At 42.9% G+C, this 21,763-nt stretch overlaps 2 protein-coding genes across 4 annotated transcripts; one reads left to right on the top strand and one right to left on the bottom strand.

Annotated features, from left to right (window-relative positions):
- Positions 1-7,455: 7,455 nt before the first annotated feature.
- LOC149696145 (uncharacterized) lies at positions 7,456-11,761 on the top strand. The gene is made up of 7 exons (XM_089867410.1): positions 7,456-7,755; positions 7,820-7,921; positions 7,994-8,536; positions 9,115-9,209; positions 10,726-10,981; positions 11,263-11,394; positions 11,480-11,761. Exons 1-7 carry the CDS (start codon positions 7,456-7,458, stop codon positions 11,759-11,761), a joined length of 1,710 nt encoding a protein of 569 aa, XP_089723536.1.
- Positions 11,762-18,975: 7,214 nt separating this feature from the next.
- LOC149696144 (uncharacterized) lies at positions 18,976-21,475 on the bottom strand. 3 transcript variants are annotated; one of them, XR_016382509.1, is made up of 6 exons: positions 20,899-21,475; positions 20,710-20,843; positions 20,468-20,641; positions 20,018-20,391; positions 19,843-19,890; positions 19,573-19,785 (listed from the first exon to the last, which is right to left on the bottom strand). XR_016382509.1 is itself a non-coding variant. In XM_089867406.1 (5 exons), the coding sequence occupies exons 1-5, from the start codon at positions 20,024-20,026 to the stop codon at positions 19,456-19,458; spliced, it is 231 nt and encodes a 76-aa protein (XP_089723532.1). In that variant the 5' UTR covers positions 20,027-20,153; the 3' UTR covers positions 18,976-19,455. The 3 variants fall into 3 exon arrangements, 2 of the variants coding, with proteins under 2 accessions (XP_089723532.1, XP_089723531.1); XM_089867406.1 differs by lacking the exons at positions 20,468-20,641; positions 20,710-20,843; positions 20,899-21,475 and adding an exon at positions 18,976-19,473 and having other exon boundaries at positions 19,566-19,637; positions 19,702-19,785; positions 20,018-20,153; XM_089867405.1 differs by lacking the exon at positions 19,573-19,785 and having other exon boundaries at positions 19,861-20,391.
- Positions 21,476-21,763: the final 288 nt, after the last annotated feature.

Raw genomic sequence — 21,763 nt, 5'->3', positions numbered from 1 at the left:
CTCCACTGTCTGGCAGATGGCGAAGAGCTCGACGCGGCAAATACAGTGGCCGGGGCAAACCGAAAACGTGACGGGAGGGAGGGGAGCCGGGGGAATGACCGCGCCGCCGGACGCGGCGGCCCCGGGGTCGAGCGAGCCGTCCGTGAAGAGGACAAAGTGGTCCGGGGAGAGGGCGCGGAACTGTTCTTCGAAGCGGAGCGCGAGTTCAGCCGAGGGATAGGCCGCACGCGGGCGAGGGAGCCAGTTAGTGTGGGCAGTGTAGGGGCGAGGCAAGTGGGCAAGGCGCGTGGGCGGTTCCGGGTGACTGCGGAGTTCGTCCAGTAACCACGAGAGGTTGTGAGTGGCGTACAGGAGGCCCGCGGCTCGAAGGACGGGCGGTCGTAGGCCGGGAGCCGAGGCCCCCACGGAGAAGGCGTGTCGGAACGCCGAAGCGGGCGGTGCGGAGTAGCACCGAGCAAGAAATTGGCCGGCCAGCAGCGATTGCCGGATCGACAGGGGCATCACGTTTGCCTCGGAGTGCATGGCGGCAATGGCGGTGGAGGGCGGGACCCCTAGGATGATCCGTAGGGCAGCCCGTTCTAAGATGTCTAGGCGGCGGAGGAGGCGCGGGGATGCGGAAGCGAGGAAAGGAGCCCCGTAATCGAATAGACTACGAATAAGTTGTTGGTAAAGCCAAGGAGCAGATGACAAAGGAGTCTCGGACGCTAGCTTCCACAATATAGAGGGCAATGGCACCCGCGTACGTCACAGCTGTAGCGGTATCGTTTGCCATAGAGGCGCTATCAGACATTATAGCAGACGATGTTTTTGGTGGACTATATCTGGCACCAAAGTCTGCTGGGAATTTTTTTTTGTAATAACGGACTAACGGTGGATACTGAGGTTCGTCTTATCCGATCGCGACATAAATATACACAATATAATTACTTTATTCAAACAGCTGTAACCGTTGGTATTAAGATAAAAGAAACTACATTTTGTGACTTCAACCTATTAAATAGTCAAATTAAGTCCAAACTAGCAGAGAAACCCAGGTAAGCCAAGGCTTAAAAAAACTAATGGAGGGATCTCTTTGAAATTTTAACCACATATTAAGGGTCCAAATTTTAGTTCAGTAGATTTTTTTCAAAACAATTAATACAATACAAAAAAAACTACATCCAAACAAAAAACCCTCCTTATACATTAGGAGCAGTATGAAGTCTCTTATCTAAGAGAGCTACCGCTCTCATAGAATTAACAATCTGTGCCCACTGGAATGATTGGGGTCGGGTTTTCAAAAGATAAAAGCAAGGTTTTAAAAGATGCCGAAACACAATGTTATATATGTGTTTTAGGGCCAAAATATTCCGTATTTCTTTTGAATTAATTGACTGCTACAAGAGGTTGGAAACGAAATCACTGTCTCTTACTTTTTGGGTTTTAAAAGATCGTGAGTGATTTCTTTACCCAACCTCTTGTAGCTATCATTTAATTCAAGAAGAAATTTAGAAAAAATTGGCACTGAAACACGTTTTAGTTTTTTAATAGTGTACATATGTTACTCGCTGGGTTTTTCATTATCAATTTTAGTCCCAAAAAAGATTAAAAAGCCGTTGAAATCCATTTTTTAACTCTAATACTCGCTAAGCCTAGGCTAATTATAAGCAGACGATACGTATTTTTAAAGAGAGGCTCCAGACGCGATTTCCCAGATCTCCTTTCGAGACTTTGCAGCCACGCTATTGGTTGGAAAATAGAGCTCAAATTTACTACGAGTGGTGGCACTGGCGTAATGATTTTGGTTAATAACCGTGACGTTCGCGGATCCCATTGCCCTCTACATTATGGAAGCTAGCGTCCGAGACTCCTTTGTCATCTGCTCCTGGTAAAGCATACGGAGGGAGGAGCGATCGGCCCCCCACGTTTGACCAGCGAGGCATCGGAGGAGGTTGAGGCGGCGAGAGCCCTCGGCACATAAGTGGGTAATATGAGGGCCCCAGGACAGGCAATGGTCAAAGATGATGCCCAGATAGCGGATGGTGACTACCTCCTCGAGGAGGGTTCCGTCAAGCCAAAGGGAAACTGAAGGGTGGGTGGCGGGGTCCCGCGAGACGGTGAGTACCTTGCACTTGCTGGCATTGAACGTAAGGCCCCAGAGCAACGCATAGGCATGGGCTTCATGTACCGCGACTTGGAGGGCCGCTTCGGTTTCTGCGGCCGACGGGCCCGACGCGTGTAACGCAAGGTCGTCCGCGAAAGCGCTGTCCGTGACGCCATTGGCGGGGGAGAAGCAAAGGTCGGCGAGGAATAGCGTGAACAAGAGGGGGCTCAGGACGCTGCCCTGGGGAACACCGCGGGCCGTGTATCGGGAAGAGGAGAGGTGCGTGTTGACCTTGACCGACACACGGCGGTGGTACAGGTAGTCTCGCAGCCACAGGAGGAGCCGGCCTTCAAGGCCATAGTTGCGTAATTTGCAGAGGAGGGCGTCAGGGTGGACCGAACCGAACGCGTTTTGCAAGTCTAGGAAAACCATGCAGCAATGGTGGCCGCGGCGTAGGACGGACTCCGCGGCGGTCACAAAGTCGGCAATATTGTCCAAAGTGGACCGGTTATAATTATTATTATTGTTGAGGAGGGTACGCGCCCTAGCACCGATGCCAAAGGCATATTGTGCATCCTCATATTCAGGCCTTGAATAGGCCCGTAGCTGCAGCGTAGCGAAGAATTCGCTCCACCGTAATAGAGGAGACCCTCGAGGGTTCCAAAGTATGTGAATCTAAATTTTCGAGTCTAAGCGAGGCGAAGCAGTCGCACTCGCAAAGTACGTGAGCGGATGTTTCTTCCTTCTCCTGGCACGACCTACAGAGAGGGTCGTCGGCAAAACCCATCAGATGGAGGTGCCTATTAAGCCGACAGTGCCCGGTCAAAAGATCGGTGGCCAGCCTAATATCCCATCTGCTGAGCGAAATTAGGTCTCTGGCACGAGACCTGCAGGGACCATTGACAAAAAGTTTAGTCTGTCTCTGGCCCTCCATGTTATGCCAGAGCTGGTTTTGTATGACAGTCAACCTGTCATGCAGACACCGTTTGACGTGCCTGTAGGGGATGGGGACGGCCGGCTCCGGCCCCAAGAGCTTGGCCTCCGCACCCCTTTTTGCAAATCTATCGGCTTGCTCATTGCCATGATATCCGCTATGCCCTGGCACCCAGTACAACAGAACCCTGTTGCAGGATGCCAGTCGTAAGCGACGGCTCAAGTGCGGCGTACTCCCGAAAGAGCTTCGTATGGCTGTAATCCCAAAGTCTTGGAACCCAGCAGCCACTAATGTTGAGCCTGTAGGCTCCCATGACAGCCTCCTCCTCAATGAAGAGATGAAGAGGAAGCATGTCAAGGAGCACCTCCAGGGAAGCAATTGGGGTCGATCTCATGGCCCCCGTAACACCAACGCAGGCAAGCTGTTGAAGCTTGCGCAGGGCAGCCTGCACCGTCTTAAGCCGGACCCTTGTCCACCAGACAAGTGCCCCGTAAGATAGTATGGGTCTGATGATCCCAGTATAGAGCCAGTGTACAGCCTTGGGGTTGAGGCCCCAAGTCTGGCCGACAGAGCTCCTGGTCCTCCAGAAGAGCATCTTGGCCTTCTTAATACACCGATCAAGATGCGGCTTCCATGTGAGTCTGCAATCAAAGGTCACCCCCAGGTATTTCACCTCGGAGGACTTTGTTAGGACCTGGCCAAAGAAAGAGATATCATTGAACAGGTCCTTAGTATTCTTCCTCGTAAAAGGAACAAGGACAGTTTTATCAGGATTAACGGTGAGGTTAACCGCCTGACACCATTGCTCCACGCTAGAGAGAGCAGATCTCATAAGCGCGGTAACAGTATCCGGGAACTTCCCGGTAAAGAATATCGCTACATCGTCCGCATACCCGAAGCAGCTACAGCCCCCAGCACCCCCGAGCCTCCCCAAGAGTTCGTCCACCACCAGGCACCACAACAGGGGGGAGAGCACCCCACCCTGAGGGCAGCCCCTGCTGGTAGTCACCCCTAGAGAGTCCCCAAGGAGGGACGCCGACACCTCGCGGTCGGTAAGCATGGACTTGATCCAGCGGCCAAGAGTGTCGCTGATGCCAAATCTCTTGACAGCTTCAGTAATAACCGAGCTAGAGACCTTGTCAAAGGCCCCCTCAATATCGAGGAAGACGGCCAGTGAAATTTCCTGAAACTCGAATGCTATATCTAGGCAATTCGTAAGGCCGTGAAGGGCCGCCTCAGTGGATTTGCCTTTTTGGTAGGCAAATTGTGAAGAAGAGAGAGGAGTTACCGAAAGTACCTCGTCTCTAATGTACCTGTCCACCAGCTTCTCCAGAATTTTGAGGAAGAAGGAGGTTAGGCATATGGGCCTAAATGCCTTCGCCTCGAGATAGGAACCCTTCCCGGGCTTGGGAATAAAGATGACCCTAGAGCGTTTCCAGTCACGAGGTATGTGACCGAGAGCAATGCAGAGTCTGTAGATCTTGCAAAGCGGAGAAGCGATGTGGTCTAAGCCCTCCTGCAAAAGCAGAGGGAAGACCCCATCGGGTCCCGGAGACTTGTAGGGCTCAAAACAGTTGACAGTCCACCGAAGCTTGGGAATCGTGACAACCTGTCTGGCTACAAGCCAGTCTTCCCTCTTAGCCCTGTGCAGGACAGGGTAGAGAGAGTCGGGTTTTGTTGGATTGATTAAAGTAGAGTCAGGAAAATGGACCTCCAGCATGTGCTTGAAAGTCTCAGCCCCAGACTTAGTGTACACACCCTCCTGCAGCTTAATAGTGTTAAGCCGATGTGTGTTGTCGTGCGCTAGGATCTTCATGACCCTAGCCGTGGCAGGGACATTGGAGACTTGCTCACAGAAGGTTCGCCAGGAGTCCTTCTTAGCAGCTCTAATGGCCCTGTTGTAGGTGTTAAGGGACTGCCTGTATCCAGCCCAGTCACCCGTGCGCTTGGCTTTGTTAAAGAGCCTTCGCGTGCATTTACGAAGCCGGCTGAGATCCGCGTTCCACCAAGGGACAAGCCTCGAGCGGTTAACGGTCTTAAGTGGGCAGTTCCGGTGGAATGACTCCATAATGGAGCAATGTAAGTCACCAGCAGCCCTATCAAGATCCTTAGGTGAAGTAAGTTTAGGAGTGTGACCCCCTCCGTAGCGTAGGATTAGGTCTTCCCTATAGCCGGCCCAATTGGTCCGTTTTGGATTGCGTATCTCCGTCCCCGCCGGGACAGAGGTAGTCGCGACAGTAAAGCAGATGTGTCTATGATCCGACAGAGACGGCTCATTAGACACATGCCAGTTAGACACGGAAGACACGAGGTTTTCCGTGGCTAGCGTGAGGTCAATGACCTCCCTTCTATTAGAAGTAACAAAAGTAGGTTCATTGTTTTGATTAAGAATATGGAGTTTACAACCAACTAAATATTCTAGTAAATCATCACCTCTCCTGTTGCATTCAGAACTGCCCCACGTGATGTGATGAGCATTGGCGTCGCAGCCAATGATTAGTTTGTACGCTCTCTTTTCACATTGATCGACCAAATTGATCACCTCAATTGTCGGGAGAGAGTCCGCGTCGTGGGCAAAGTATGCAGAGGCAGCCGTGATAGTCAACTAGGCATGCCCAGTGGCCAGGACTAGCTTCACGGCCGCCGTGTCCTGGGACGTGTACAGCGGTAGAGAGATACAGCAAAGATCCCTCCGAACCAGAATACACGCCCTAGGTCTAACAGCAGTTTGGTCATAAAATAGTGACCCCGCCGCGTCAAGACCAAGGATTTTGCCATGGCAAATCCACGGTTCTTGTATGAGGGCCAGATCAAGACCCTCTATAGCAAACCTCCTGCAGAGTACCGCAGAGGCCGCCTTACTATGGTGAAGTGGACCGGTTACGGCGGAACCCAGACTGGTGGGAAGGGAGGATGGCGGAGGTTTCAGCCCACCATTGAAGGCGGGAGTGGACGATCCGTTCAAATAGTTTGCCCAGATTGGCAAGGAGGGCGATGGGGCGGTAGGAAGAGGGGGCGGCAGGAGGCTTGCCCGGTTTGAGGAAGGGGAGGATGATGGCTTCCTTCCAGGAGGAGGGAAAGGTGGCGGAGAGCCATAGGGAGTTGTAAAGGGCCCAGAGGCGACGGAGGAAGGAGTCCGGAAAATGGCGGATGAAGGGGACCCCGAGGGTGTCCGGACCCGGGGCGGAAGGTCGGAGCGACGCGATGGCAGTGAGCAGTTCCTGGTACGTGATGGGGTCGTTGTAGGCATGGGTGGCGTCATCAAGGACCCAACAGCGGTCCCCAGAAAGAGGTGGAGGAGGAGGGGGCAACGGGCATGTGTCCAAGATCGAGTCCCGTAGAAGGGCGCCTACTGTCTCGGGATCGTGGACTGCAGTCGAGCCATGAGTGAGCACGATAGGGCGTGGCGAGGGGCGGGTACCGGAGGAAAACCAGCGAACGCGGTTCCAAACAACCGGGAGTGGAGTTTCGTGGCTCAGGGTACCGCAGTAGGCCCTCCACGAAGCCCGCTTAAGTTGGCGACGGTAAAGCCGGGACTGAGCGAGGGCTCTGTTGTAGGCAAGTGTAGCGGTGAGTGTTTGGGCCCGGAGGGCTTTGCGCCGAAGCGCCGTGATCCGTCGTTGGAGGGTGCGGTAAGCAGCCGTCCACCATGGCGGGGGAAGGGGGCGGCGGGAGCCCTGCGTCGAGCTGGAGGACGGGATGGTGGAAGCGGCCGCGTCAAGTACGTCGGAAGTGAAGGCGGCCACCGAGTCGTCTGCGGGGGCCGGCGTTGCGGCAAGCAGCGCGGTAAACTTGGGCCAGTCAGCGTAGGCAAAGTCCCACCGGATCAAAGGGTCGCGGGGCCCATGGTCGACGGGGCCTGGGAGGCGCAGAAGGAGCAGGAAGTGGTCGCTGCCACCGAGTTCGACGACCGACCAGTCGGCGAGGCCGGCGAGACAAGGGGATGCCAGGGAGAGGTCCAGGACGCTCCCCCCACCGGCAGGTGACGGGCGCGTGATCGAACCATCATTCAGGAGGACGAGGGAGAGGGAAAGGGTGAGCCAGTCGGCCAGACGGCTACCGGCGGGCGTGGTGACAGTGTCCCCAAACGAGGGGTGGCGGCCATTGAAGTCTCCCATGATGAGGAAGGGTGACGGGAGGCTGTCCAGGAGGAGGTCCAGCGCGCGAGCGGAAGCCAAGCCGTGAGGGTCGTAGACGGACGCGACTGAGGTCCAGGAACCGTCCAGGGGAACGCGGTCGGGTCCGCCTCGACGTTTCGGTTGCCATGGTTACGCGTTGCCGCCGAAATACTTAATCGTTTGTTTGCGCCCTCTACTGGCTGTCAATCGCAATATGTCGTCTAATCGTGTTCGTGTATGGTTTTTCTTCATGGCTTTTGGGGTTTTTTGCAGTTCAATATTTTTATAATTAAGAAATTAGTACTGAAGGCTGAAAAATAATGGGGAAAAGATACTGCGTCTATCTTAATTGCAAAAGTCGTGAAAATGGAAAGAAGTGTGCCTCCCAAACTACCGGAGAAATTCGGTTTTTTCCTGTACCAAAACCAACCACTGAATATGAGAAGTGTGTGAGATGGTTACGTGCTATTAAAAGGCCTGAAATACAAACAACAAATGTAAAAAAACACCACTACGTCTGTGGTAATCATTTTCCGGGCGGCTTGGGACCAACAATCAGCAATCCAGACCCTATGCCTGACTACGATGAATGTTCTGAGATTGTCAACGTCAACCCACAAGTGAGTTGCATAAATGAATGTTCTATCCATAAAGGTTGTTATTCTAATATTGGTGATTATATAGCCTGAAGTGCAACCCACTAGAAACATCTCAACAGACATTATCCATGATTCTGTTGTAAATGAGGCGCTGGTTCTTATGGAAAATGAAAATGAAAAAGATATGGTGAGTCAAATACGAGGTTTCAATACTACTACCGTTAAACAATAATAATATATATTATAATGTTTGTCATAGGTATTTGAGGATTCTAATTCGTGTACCATAGTAGAGAAGATTGCAATTCAAACTAAGAATGATTCTGGGGAAAGAGAAATCCCAATTAAACTTATCGATTCTCTTGAACATCTTGCGAAAGACTTCTTAAATTACCAATCAAGCAATATGGAATCCATAAAATGGAGCATGGAGATAAAGCGGGGTTCGAACAGAAATGTTAATACTATAACAAGCTTAGTGTTCAAAAAGAATGACTTCATGAAGCTCATTTTAAACCGAACAATGGCTCTTTCTGTAACAGTTTGTGATAAGGAAGTTCCTAGTAGACATGCTGCTTTTAACAGCTCAACAGTAAATTTTCAAGAGCCAATTAAAATACTAAGAGATTTAGTTGACATAATGTTAGAATTAGATAGTTGGAATTGCTGCCAAGGCATTCGGGGTGAATTGTTTGACTCGTTTAAAGACCGATATCTGAAACCTATTTATGTTTGCTCATTAAGTCAGTCTTTAAGATCTTATAAATGTCGAAAGCTTTTCTTGGAAGAAAAAGAAAGTTGTGTAAACTGTGGCCTGTCTAAGAAGGTTTTACAGAGGAGGAAACTGCGAGAAACAAACAGATTTATCAGTGGGAAGCCTAATTCAAAGTTTACCAACATACGATATCTCAGCGCAGAAGCTTTACGGGGAAAATATGATACATTATACACAGCCAATACAATACAGAAAAGAAAAATTAAGCACATGAAGGAAAACATAAAGAAAATCTATAAGAATGATGGAATTTTTATGTCCCAAGAAGAAAGCTCCGAATTTGAAAATATTTTACAAAAAAACCCTTTTCAGAGCAAAACAGTTTTTCAAAAGTTATTTTTACGTGAGCAGATGAAAATTAATGCATCAAAAAAATCAAGGCCACGTAAGTGGCATCCAGCCATTATACAGTGGTGTCTGTCCATTAAAGCGAAGTCACCAACAACATACGAGGCTTCAAGGCAAGCCATACCACTCTCTCTAAAAGGACATTGTTCAATTATTCAATTGACATGACTTCAAAGAGTGGTTTCGATGAAGCTACACTGCTAGAAATGAGGACCAAAATTTATAAATAATTATTAATATTTATAAATAATTATTAGTATTTCTTGTGGTCCATCTCCATCGTGGTCACATGGAGAAATGCTGCTCAAAATATTCCCATTTCCCCGCGACAAACCCCTTGCAAGATGGCGCGGTATACCGAAGCAAAAATGTTTGCCTCGTTGGAACCATGGCAACCGAAACGACGAGGCGAACCCGACCGCGTTCCCCTTTTTACCTCTCCGAGTGACGTATGTCACGGAGAGGTATTACACCGGCCGTGTCTGTCTGTCTGTGTGTCTGTCACGCCCCACGTGACCGCGTTCGCAGTTTGCGTATCGGAGCAAACGTGTTCCCAATTTCCGGACTGCATTGACAGTTCACGGAAATTTGGGTTTGTCTCCTCTTGCTATTCTACTTGAGTTCCAACACCACCAGCTTTGGTTTTCGTCCACTCGACATGGACACTAGTCTGTACTTGCTGGCTTCCAAGCACAACCATCTTCTGTTCTTCGTCAATTTCACCTTGACACCATCTTCTATGCACCACCATCTTCTGTTCTTCGTCAATTCCACATTGACACCAGCTTCTATGTACCACCATCTTCTGTTCTTCGTCAATTCCACATTGACACCAGCTTCTATGCACCACCATCTTCTGTTCTTCGTCAATTCCACATTGACACCAGCTTCTATGCACCACCATCTTCTGTTCTCCGTCAATTCCACATTGACACCAGCTTCTATGCACCACCATCTTCAGGTCTTTGTCCATCCCACATGGACGCCAGTCAGTCCATTCTGGCTTCTTTTCCTTCGTCATCGTTTGGTTTCAAGATATACGCGGCGATCGGCTAGGGTTACGAGAAACGTCTAGCCTCCCATTGGCAGGGCTTCCACCATCGGTTCACGCGAATGCGTTTTTATCTATTATTATAATGGAAACGAATCGTATATATACCCCAAAATTTGAAAAAAGCGGGCAAGAGGGGTACCCTTCACTTTAAACGTCAATATTAGCAAAGTTTCGAAAGATAATAGGAACAACTTTATTTTAAACGATTTAACTATTTTTAAAGTTATTTACTGGCGACTAAAATAATTAATATCATTTATATTTAATTAATTATTTAAGATAACCTTATTTCTATGTAATGACACAAGTGAGAGTTTATATAGAACGAGTAATGAAGATTGCATCCGAATCGAAACACTACACGCACATCAAAGTTAATATAAAGCGAGTATGATGATAAGATCTCTTAGAAAACGATAACATTTCCTTTTTGCAGAATATTAAATGGAAATATTTTAAATATTTTTCGGCATTACGATTCTTTAACTAGTTGTGTAGCTATAAAGCTCTGTTTCATCTTAATATTCCAAGAACATCTTTCGATATTAACATTTCAAATTTGGTGTTTACTTTTTAATTCAGCTTTACTTCATTTAGATATACTGTAATCGCATTTTTTATATTCATTATATAATATGGGTGTTAATTCTCCATCTATCCACAAGTGTTGAAACGATTGGGTCTGTGAAATAAGATACCCTAGATTTAAACTAGAAATGACCTTGTTTCGCCTCCTCTTATAGGAGGTGTTAACGGTTCAGAGTGAGCCGAAAGTTAAATACACCCTTCAGTGATACATTTAGGTCCTCATTAGAATTATTGAGGATACAAAGGAAATTGTTAAATTTGAACTGTGTATTTCCGGTTTTTATCATTGGCTGGTGGACCTGTGTTTAGAAAGTAAATTCGTCTCGGCTCGTAGAGGTTTATTTTGGTTTCCCAACTTGTTTTCACTCCCCTTCTCCGCCCGCCGGTGGGGTTTTCGGGGTCGCGGCTCCAACGTAGAAAACTGGCTCTTTTCACCTCCATTACCCTTTCTCCATGATCGAATCAGGAAACTGGAATCCGAGGTATTTTTCAAAGCATAGGGGGAGCACAAAAATATGAGACCCTTTTGGGATCATAGCCAATTTTATATGCACAGGATGAGTTGTCGAATCTGTTGTCTCTTAATTAAAGGCTCTAATCTTAGGGGATTGGTAACATGTCCGTCATTATTAAAGAGGACCATTGTTACTGATCCCTCTTCTTGTTTGTTATTGGTTTCGCCTTTCTCTTGCTTGCCCCTTCAAAATACGTTCAGCCAAAGAAAGTCCGAAGGTTGTTTTGTAATGTAATCTAATTTTTTTAGTGTAACGTCTTAAATTCAAACTTGGAAAAAGAGAGAGTGAAAACAACGTTAACGATAAATAAGCAAATAGACGAAATTGAAAGACTCAATAGGGTCATTAAAGAGTTGGAATGGAGAATCAAAGATCTGATGGTATGCAAGATCCTTCACTGTCATAATCGATGGAAAAATGAATTATTTTAAGAATGAGCGTTATTGTTAATTGTTTAAAAATTAGGAGAAAAAAGGAATACTTCAATTAGCTAATGATGAATACGTGAAAACTGAACCTGTTGAAATTGATTGTGCAATAAATGCACAAGAGTTATCCCTTCCTGTTGTGATGCACAGTGTCCAAGGCATTCTGGATAAAGAAGATATTATTCAAGAATCACCTGTTTTTGAACCTCAATATGTTGCGGAGGTTTACAATACAAACACAGCAACTGAAATTTCCTCAAAAAATTCTGAAAATATGGGGTTTATAAGAAACGCGAAATACGAATCAGTGTGTCCCTAAACCGAAATACAGTGACAGTGCGCCTTCACCAAAAATTAAGGTCGAAAACCAATTAGAAATGACTCCTGACACGAACACGGAGAGCGATTCGCCACGAGAACCTCTTGAAAACAATATTAACAGTAACGACTCTCTTCTTCAATCACAAAGTGTCTCGACAGAGAGGGACACTGAAGATAATACAACTGCAACGCCGAAATTTCGTGTTCCTGAATCGAATGTTGAAGTCGAAAAACATTTGGATCTTTCTCTTGATGCAAATGTTGAAAGCGATTCACTAGAAAGAGTCCTAGAAAACGATCTTGATGATAACCAATCCGATATTGCCTTGACAGGTGCAAAGGAAACTGAAAATAGTCAACATCCGAGCTCATTGAGTGTGCCAGTGTGTTTTCCTAAACTAGAACGTAACCCAATGGAACTATCAGAATTGACCTCCGTATCTATGGAAAGCGATTTACCCGGCACAAATGCTGAAAGCGATTCGCTAGAAGAAGCCCGTGAAAACGATCTTGATGATAACCAATCCACAATCATCTTGACAGATGCAAAGAAAACTTACAATAAACAAAATCGAACTATGAGACTGTGCTTGCCAAAACTGAAGCATGTTGATCCGAAGTCATTGAGTGTGCCAGTATGTGTTCCTCAACTTGAACGCAACCCAAATGACCTATCAGAATTGACTTCTATGGAAATCGATAAACCCGAAGTTCCGATTCAAGTTGAAAATAATGGTTCGGAGTCCAACTTGGAGACATTTGAAAATATTACTCCAAAGATTCCAGAATCGCCTCATTCGCGAATTGCACGTAAGTCATTTTATGCTTTTATAGTCTCGGGTACTTAACGTTTCTTCGACATTAAGTATTTGTTGGTACTCTTCGCGTACGCAATTCTACGTATTTAATGCTTTTTTGTAAACTTTATATGAAAAGTACGGCGAAATGTTTTTGCTTCATCCAGGCTAAATTGTTTCGAGTTCAAACTTAGTTTGCATGAAATCTATAACATCCCATTAAAACGTGGACTAGAAATACCCTTCAAATGGGATTAGTGTTTCTTTAGAACCAAGCGGAATATTAATTTCATCAGAATCAATGCATTTACAAATCTGGAAAAAACCCTTGTACATGATCAATGTGCCTTTAGAAGCACGCTCAAGACTGTTTTGATGAATGTAGAAAAATCATGGGCAAATAGAGTGGATTTGAAGGCTAGGCAGCCAAGAAAAAAATTTTAAATCCTATAGGCCTATGGAACATTTTTTAATGTGTTAGACAAAACGTTCACACTTCCTCTTTCGCAAGGGTCTTCACTCCGTTCTTATCGCTTCTACTTATTTCGACAAAAATTCGAAACAGTTTACCTGTTGCTCGATAAAATGAGATATTGTTCCTGGTTACGTTACTAAAATAAAAAAATTAAGAGACGCCTCTTCATCTTGTTTTGGGTGCTTCTCTCCAGGCTGGAAAATTTCCAAACGTGCAATCAAGAGCGAATAAATATTTGTAACTTGTCTTCTCCTATCTCTTGGTTGCAATTAATTCCAAGAATATCTGTTAAACATTTTGAGTGAAAAATTAAACGACCGCTTGACCAAAGGTATGTACTTCCTTTTTATTTAATGTTCATCACATTTATCTCCATAACGTTTATTCGCCGGGACACTGCGGCCGGGAACGTTACGCTATTGAGAGATACTGTCAGGGACGTTTCTGTGTCTGGCTTTCTGTGCTTGGTTACAATAGAGCGCGTTCACAGGTTTTACATGGATGTAAACGCGCTCCCCATTTCTGAATCGCGTACGCTTTTTCCCGTAATCGGGGGAAATTATATTTCGCTATGTTAACTATTTTACTTGAGTACCGCTCCACCCTTTTAGTGGCCACTATTCCTTTATCTGCCTAGTCTCCCGTCCATTCCACAAGAACCGAATCTGTCGCATTGGCTTCTAACTTCACCTCCAAATGGCGGGCCATTCACCAAATGTTCACGCTATTGATTTGGGTTAATTTAAAATTATCGTTCAGTAATAGACACCCATTATCCGTAAAATAGGAAACATTTGAGGCTGTACGAACACCATGTAAAGTTTACTTTTACAGATATATTTAGTCTGCTTTTGAAAATTGTTATAGATACTTTTTGCGGTCCAAGTCTGGTAGAATCTCCGATATTTTCTAGAGAACCACAATTCACTCCAGTCCACACTCCACCAGCCATGGAAATAACACAGGTTTACAGGTCCAAAACCACTTTAGTAATTACTCAGACTAGTTTTTTATTCAAAAACCGAGGGTCACGAGTCCAAGGGACTTGTTTATTAATTATAATTTTTGATAAATATTGAAAGGGGACCAGTTTATTAATTCAGGGTTTTCGTCAAATTTCGATTCCTTTCACATTGCAAGGAATCTTAATCTTATTTCCTCATTATCTCTACTCCTAGTCGTAGTTTCAGATTAGAAGTAATCAGTACAGCGTTGCCAGACGTACGATAATTATAGTACAATGCGATAATTTTAATAGTTTTTTCGAAGCGTAAAATAGTTATGACGCTGTACTAGTACGCTAAATTCGATAATTCAGATTCGGCGTACGATAATTGTACGATAATTTAGCGGAAAATCTAACTAATCTGCGCACAAAAGGCTCGCTAGAAGAAGAAAAAGGTGAAATAGGATGAAACTATTCATGTTTTAAGTCCAAAGGCAGGATGAGAGAAACGTTTGGAGACGTTATTTGTCCATCTCCTTCAGGACCCTTGTAATTTGTACCGATTTTAGTATAAATACAAGGTCAATCAGAACACCACTATTTTGAAGGCGCTCGGAGCGTACGATAATTTTGGTTGAAAATCGATAATCATTTGGCTTTCGTACGATAATGTAGTCAAAGATGGCTAAATAAAATTTTTAAAAATGATTTGGGACCATGTAATTTTATATTTATAAATAATTTTAAAGTGGGACCAGTAGTAAAATAAATCGCACAGGGGTAACTGGTCATAGGGACCAGTTTGAATATTGTTGATGTCGGGACTAGTTGAAAAAAAAAACCTTATTTTCATGGCTGCTCAATACCACTCCAGTAGTCAAAATATTACCGCCTCCAAGTCCGAAACTAAGAAACATTCCTGGGAATCCTGTCTGCTAGTCATTCTTGTCTTATTATGGCGGCTGGCGCGAAAAGCGGGGGGAACACTATTTTACCCCGAAATTATTTTGGCCGAACTTTTGCCGAATTACCCCGAATTCTAAAATAGTAGAAATCTCCCATGCGTCGTCTGCTCAAACATCCTAAATGACTTCTGGCTTCGCCTTCGGCTTTTCGGGGTAAATTAGTGACCGTTTAGGCACTTTTCGGCACAAAAGAGTGGGGTAAAATATAAAAATACTGCCCCCACACTAAAAGTAGCAATTAAATCAAGCAAAAATTCAAATCCATTTCAGAAACTAAATAAGCCTAACTAAACTAACTCTCTCGCCCCAACGACTATTAAAATAATAAATTTTTCGGCAAAGATCAAAAACTCAACTAAACATTGACATTAATGTGAATTGTTTATTGAAACTCAATTTATAAGCTAAATCTACTCTACCGAACCAAAATCCAACGATAATTTCAACTTAATTAAGTATAATTAACGTAAAATTCGACCAAAAACATACAATTTTTGGACAAAAATTAAAATAACTTTTAATTAAACTACATAATTAAGATTAAAACTAAGCTATAAGCTGGTAAACCCCCTTTTTCCTATTTAACACTGAAATTAAATTATATTATCTTTATAATACATTAATATTCAGGAAATTCCAAAGTTTGGGGTAAAATAGGGTTTTTTCGGCAAGGGTTGAATTTTCAATTAAACATTGATATTAAAGCGAATTATTTATTGAATCTCAATTTATAAGCTTAATCTACTTTGCCGAACCACAATCCAACGTTAATTTCAACTTAATTAAGTTTTTTCACTTTACAATCCATAATAAGAATGACTAGCAGACGTAAAAGTTTGGAAAACCTCGGACTTGGAGGCGGTAATAATTTAATACTGGAGTGGAATTAACATTAGCAAAGAATGCGTGTGAGATAATTTGTATTCACGCTATAGGATAGGCAACTCCCTAATCCATGGAGCTTTTGGCTTAACATTACGAGGTGGATAAATTTTAGCGAGTTAGGCCCAAGGTTTCGGGAACAAGGGGGTACACTTTTTTCACAACCTAACAGTACAGCACTAGCAAAGGCTGAAAAGGTATAGTATCTCATTTCGCGTAGTGTAATGTTAAGTTGACCTTTTTGTATAGGTTTAAAAAAATTCTTTTTAAACCATGCGCAAGAATCACGAGCCAGCACGTGCGACATTTCATTAAAGTTTCAATTCAAATCTCGCGCTTAATCTCACCATTTTGATTCTCTATAAAGGCTCATACATGCACGATTGTAGCTAGTAAAAACAGGATTTTGCTTGAACTATTTTAAATCTTTTCTGCACAAGCTCAAGCGCGGCCATTTACATGACTGCTTGTAGCTTTGCTTGTTCCTTATTTTGGTTTTTAACAAACTCAATCCGCAACCAAAACGAATTTGGTTTTTTTCTAACAATCGCCAGAAAAAAGCTACCGCCATCAATGAAATATCCGTTTTTAATCATTTTGACAAAATTTAACTGGATATTAGGTATATACCTGGCCTCTTTGAAATGCCAAATGTACCGAATTGACGTTATGATTCATAACGTCAATTCGGTACATTTGGCACATATTTATAAAACTAAGCTTAAGAAAAGTTTGAAACATTAGGCTTAAGAAAAGTTTGAAACATTAGGCTTAAGAAAAGTTTGAAACATTAGGCTTAACGAAAATCTGAACCATTTCAAGTTATATCTTAAAATATATTTTTAAAAGCATGTAAATCAAAATGCTTGAAACTTGCGCTTGAGCATGTGAAAACGTAAATTAAAAAATCTCGAGCTCTGTCACTAGCGAAAAGTTAAAATGGCCCAGCTTGTGCAGAAAAGTTTTACAATATTTCAAGCAAAATCCTGTTTTTACGAGCTACAATCACGCATGTAAATGAGCCTTTAAGACTTTCTGATAAAACTAGGGAAGGTAGTTTTGGGCGCCATAAGCGGTTAAGAGGGGAACTAACTAGCGGGAGTTTTCAATATTACTTTGTAGGGATACTACAGTAACAAAGGACAGAAAGACAAAGACAGAAACGTCCCAGACAGTACCTCTCAAAATGCTCTCAATAGCGTAACGTTCCTATAACAAAGAGGAGAGAGAGAGAGACGGAGAGATAATCAGTATAGGCAGCCGTGATCCATGAGTGTTGAAAACGGGGGTAAATCTGCGGTACGTCGTGGAGCCTAAGCGCAGCTTTCTCGCGCATAGTTGACAAAGGGGATGACAGAGAATAGACGAGGAGGTCCATAGAACCACGTGGAAAGGATGCGAGTCCCGAAACTAAACGTACCGAAAATTGTTTTAACAATCCCCTATTTTGCCAATTTTCAGCGGATTTTATAAAGCCTGTTTCTGTCATCTTTCTCTCCGCTTTGCCTATAATAGAGGTTAAAAAATAGCGTTAATAATATATACCGGCGAAAAAACGTTATCCACAAAAATATGATGTACATCAAATAAATACAAACCTTAGCTCAAATGGTCGTTCAATTTTTCTCTCAATGTTTAACAGATGTTCGTGGAATTAATTGCAAGCAAAAGATAGGAGAAGACAAGTTACAAGTATTTATTCGCTCTCGATTGCCCCCACCCCATTTGCGCAATTCTCTAGCCTTGCAACCACAACAAGATAATGAGGCGTCTGTATTTTTTTTATTTTAGCATTAACAGTTACGGCCCGTTCTTTATTGAAAAGGATGAAAGATAAAATTTTTGTCCAACAATATTTTAAATGCTCATGTTACGATTAAAAAGAAATTTTACATGGCCTGCTATCCATCTAGTCATTCATGTGACTTCTACGTTTATGTACTATCAAAGAACTCTTCCACCTACTTGCATAGTCACATTGATCACATTTGAAGGGGTTTTATCCACTGTGAATGCGATGATGGGTGATCAAATTATACTTGTGCGTGCTGGCATAATCACATTGATCACATTTGAAGGGTTTTTTGTCACTATGAATGCGTCGATGTCTGATCAAATTACTATTCTGCGTGCTTGCATAATCACACTGATTACATTTGAAGGGTCTTTCACCATTGTGAATGCGTTTATGTTCTGCCAAAGAACTCCCCCACGTACTTGCATAGTAACATTGATCACATTTGAAGGGTTTTTCGCCGCTATGAATGCGTTTATGCGCGATTAAACTACTCTTCATTGTGCTGGCATAGTCACATTGATCACATTTGAAGGGTCTTTCACCACCGTGAAAGAGTTGATGTCTGATCAAATTAAACTTATTTGTGCTGGCATAGTCACACTGATCACATTTGAAGGGTTTTTCACCACTGTGAATGCAATGATGTGTGATCAAATCATTCTTACACGTACTTGCATCGCATTTGAATCGTTTTTCTTCGTTACCCTTCTTAATGTGACGTTGTGGACCCCTTTTATATTGAGCAGAATATTTGATCCGAGTTGAACGTTTCGTCTTGAATTTTCCTGCAGAAAATTATTAACGAAATATAACAAGATGGCCCCGGCCATATTAAAGTTTTGCCTAGGCTAGCAAAATTTATTGTAACGTGACCCCGGCCTATATACTTTACGGGTTTTTTTCATCTTTTAAATATCAAATATAATTCCAATTATGAATAAAAATAATATAGCGTGATTTTGGGTTATAGATTAATGAAACAAGTAAATAATAAACTTCTGTTCTATGAACTGGAACAGTTTTGTTGATATTTTTGTTGCAAACCTACTATTTGTGGGATAATAGATGTGTTTGGGTACGAAAATTATTCATTGATTGCACGCTTATAGCAATATGCAACAAGCGCTTAGAATTACCCCGAGTCATGTTGTCTTGAAACTTGACGCGATAGAAATGAAGTAAATTGCATAAGCCCTACCGAACAACGCTAGACGTGACAAGGAAACGGATGGTGGAGATAGAGAACAGAGCAAATCGTACTGGAATAAAACCTCATTCCTATTTTGTTTATGACGTACTAAGTGCTAATTAATCAGAAGCCGGAAACGAAAAACATTACAAAAATCTCATAATATTTGGCACTAATATTTGTGCCAAAAAAGTTTATTAAACAACTATTTTATATGCATAAGAGCATTTATCTTTTTTGGTTTAAAACAATTTTAGAATTAAAAATGGGGTTGAAGGGAAGCTCAGCCAGCCAGCCAGCCAGCCAGGGTCGGACCAATATTTTGCAGAACCTCTAAAACACGCAAAAGTAAAAACCTGGATAAAGGAAGCGCGTTAGGAAATTTTTTTTTCACGCTTAGAGGATAGGCAACTCCCTATCTTCGACGGCAGCTTATTCGATAATTTATGTGTTACAGCTTTGGTTCTGCGTGCTGACAACATACGAAAGAAATATTTCGAGACAACAGACGAAAAAAAATACTCATCTTCAGGATTTAAAATGTCGAGGTTTTAAATAATGTAAATCAGTATTTCCTTTGTCTGTTGTCTGCACGCACGTTGTTCTTTTTGACTTGCTTCCAGCTCGGCTCCTCCGCTACTTAACGGATGTTCTTCACCTAGAGTAAAATAATACGAACGTACGTAAGTTCATGATCTAGGTCTCGTGTCGAAGCTACTCAGAAAAATTGATCAAATGGGCTATACTTACTCTCCGAAGCGCTTTTGTCGGATGACCCACTTTCAACTTGCTTTCCGGTTGTAGCCGGACTCTCGTCTTCACCTGCAATCGCGTTACATAATTAACGCCTAATTTAAGGTAAATGATTAGTATAAAATATTCTTACTCTCCGAAGTTTTGCCCGGAGTATGCGGGACCGAGTCGTGTTCGTGTTCACTTGTATATGGCGATTCAAATTCTTCTTGAAATTCTAAACGAAAATAAAACAGTTACATTTTCATTACGGAATAATATTTATAATACCAACCATTAGGTGGGGATTTCGACAAGCTCGCGGTCGCGGGTTCTTCATAATCTAAAAAAAATTCAAGTTATTATTGCCAGAAAATATAAGAGAAGCTTAAGCGCTTCCCCGGCACTGTAAATTAGCGCGCGGTTGTCGGGAATGCTTAAATACTATAGAATTGGTAAATATGTCTAACCAGAATCATCGGGGCAAATAAGCCCTTTGCTTGACGCTAACTGTCTAAGAGTTGTCAAAAGATCTCCTCCTGTCTTTTGTGTAATCTTTTCGACGATCGAGAGGCATTTGTTAACCTCTGCTGGTGTCGAGTTGTTTGTGGCCAATCTGAGGCGCAACTGCTCCGCCTATTTTTTTCAACCATGAGTTTTTTCAAATTTTTAATTTTTTCCTTGTGTTCTTCTATAATTTTTTCGGTGCCGCGGAGGGCCACCTCAAATTTCTCTAGATTACTTTCCAAAATGGTTAAGCCCTTTTCATATAGATTTATCATAGTTGGTAGTGTTGAATGGTCTTCCGAGCTTTCCACCGGAATAATTGGAAGCTCTTCGATTTCTAAGAGGCGTCAAAATTGTACAAATAATTATATTTTATTACATCATCATGATACACTTTATAATGCAATAATTACCGGCAACCGGGAACCTAGCGTGAGGAACGTTGGCGTGGGGCTCTTGGAAACATCCGCTTTCCATTTGCAAGGGTTTAAGCCAATGCGGATATTTTCCGCATACCTTATGGTACACAACCACAACCTCTTCCGGGAAAAATTCCCTTAGAACCGTTTCAGGGCCTAGTTTCGCCTCTACAATGAATGAGCAATATCAAATTTTAAAATGTCTTATTTGTCAACCTTAACAATGTAAGACTTACGGACTAGTTTCACAACGAAACAAATGATTAAGTACACGAAATAGTGTTTTTCGATCTTTCCCTCCTTTATTAGGAAAAGTTGGGAGAACTTCTGAGTGTTGTCCGAAATCGCTTTATAAAGTGTTCGCGAAGTCCTGTAAACGTAAACGGATGAAGTTTGTGTCTCGCTTATTGGTTGTAAACACTCACTGTTCCAATTCTCCTGTTGAGAACAAGTGCTTAAAAATTTCCTTCCATGTAAACGAATGAGTGGTCTTCCGAAATAAATCCATTTGTTCCCGGCTAGTCGGGAACAGTTTTATTGAGGCGGAATTCATGAAAGTTTTTTGAAAGATTAAGGACATGGCGTCCACCAACTGGCTCGTCGTGAATAATTTGCTTGTAACTATGATCGCCACTAAGACGCTTCAACATAGAAATCTGGGTTTGCGCGTGCTGACAAACAAAGCTGGAACAGATTATATATCTCGAATAAGCTGCCGTCGGAGATAGGGAGTTGCGTATCCTCTAAACGTGAAAACAAATATCCTCACGCTCCTCCTTTATCCCTGGTGAAAACATTACTGAATTTTAAAAAAAATTCTACCCTCTCGTGGAACCCTTAATAACCATCATTAAATTTACTATTTAAATTAAATAAAATTACTTAAATAAGAAATACATTAGGAATATATAATTATTCAACTTTAAATCATCACGATCAATTAATTTAAATTATAATGCTAAAAATAGATAGATGGCTGGTTATATAGCTAGATTTGAAAATTTGATCTTGCTGAGGTTGCATAGTTTACAGACTAGGAGGATTCATACCATTTACGCGAGAAGGCCCAGCTTTAAACTCACCCTGTGAGTCAGGCCTCCTTGAGTTAATAGTATGGACCCTACTACTCTGTAAACTATGTATTCTCCCTAATTATCTTAATGTTAATTTTTTTTGAGGAGCTTAAGTTGTAGATTTTTTATTTGATTTTCTCATAGTAACGTTATTTTAACCTTCAATACCCTTTTATTTATAGTAGTTTTTAGAATGATAACTTAATTTAAATGTGAT

This window comes from Phalangium opilio, unplaced genomic scaffold (genome assembly GCF_054372755.1).
Source record: "Phalangium opilio isolate 3A_F unplaced genomic scaffold, DU_Popi_V2 ptg000022l_1, whole genome shotgun sequence".
Classification (NCBI taxonomy): domain Eukaryota; kingdom Metazoa; phylum Arthropoda; class Arachnida; order Opiliones; family Phalangiidae; genus Phalangium; species Phalangium opilio.
This window is presented reverse-complemented; position numbering and strand designations above follow the sequence as displayed.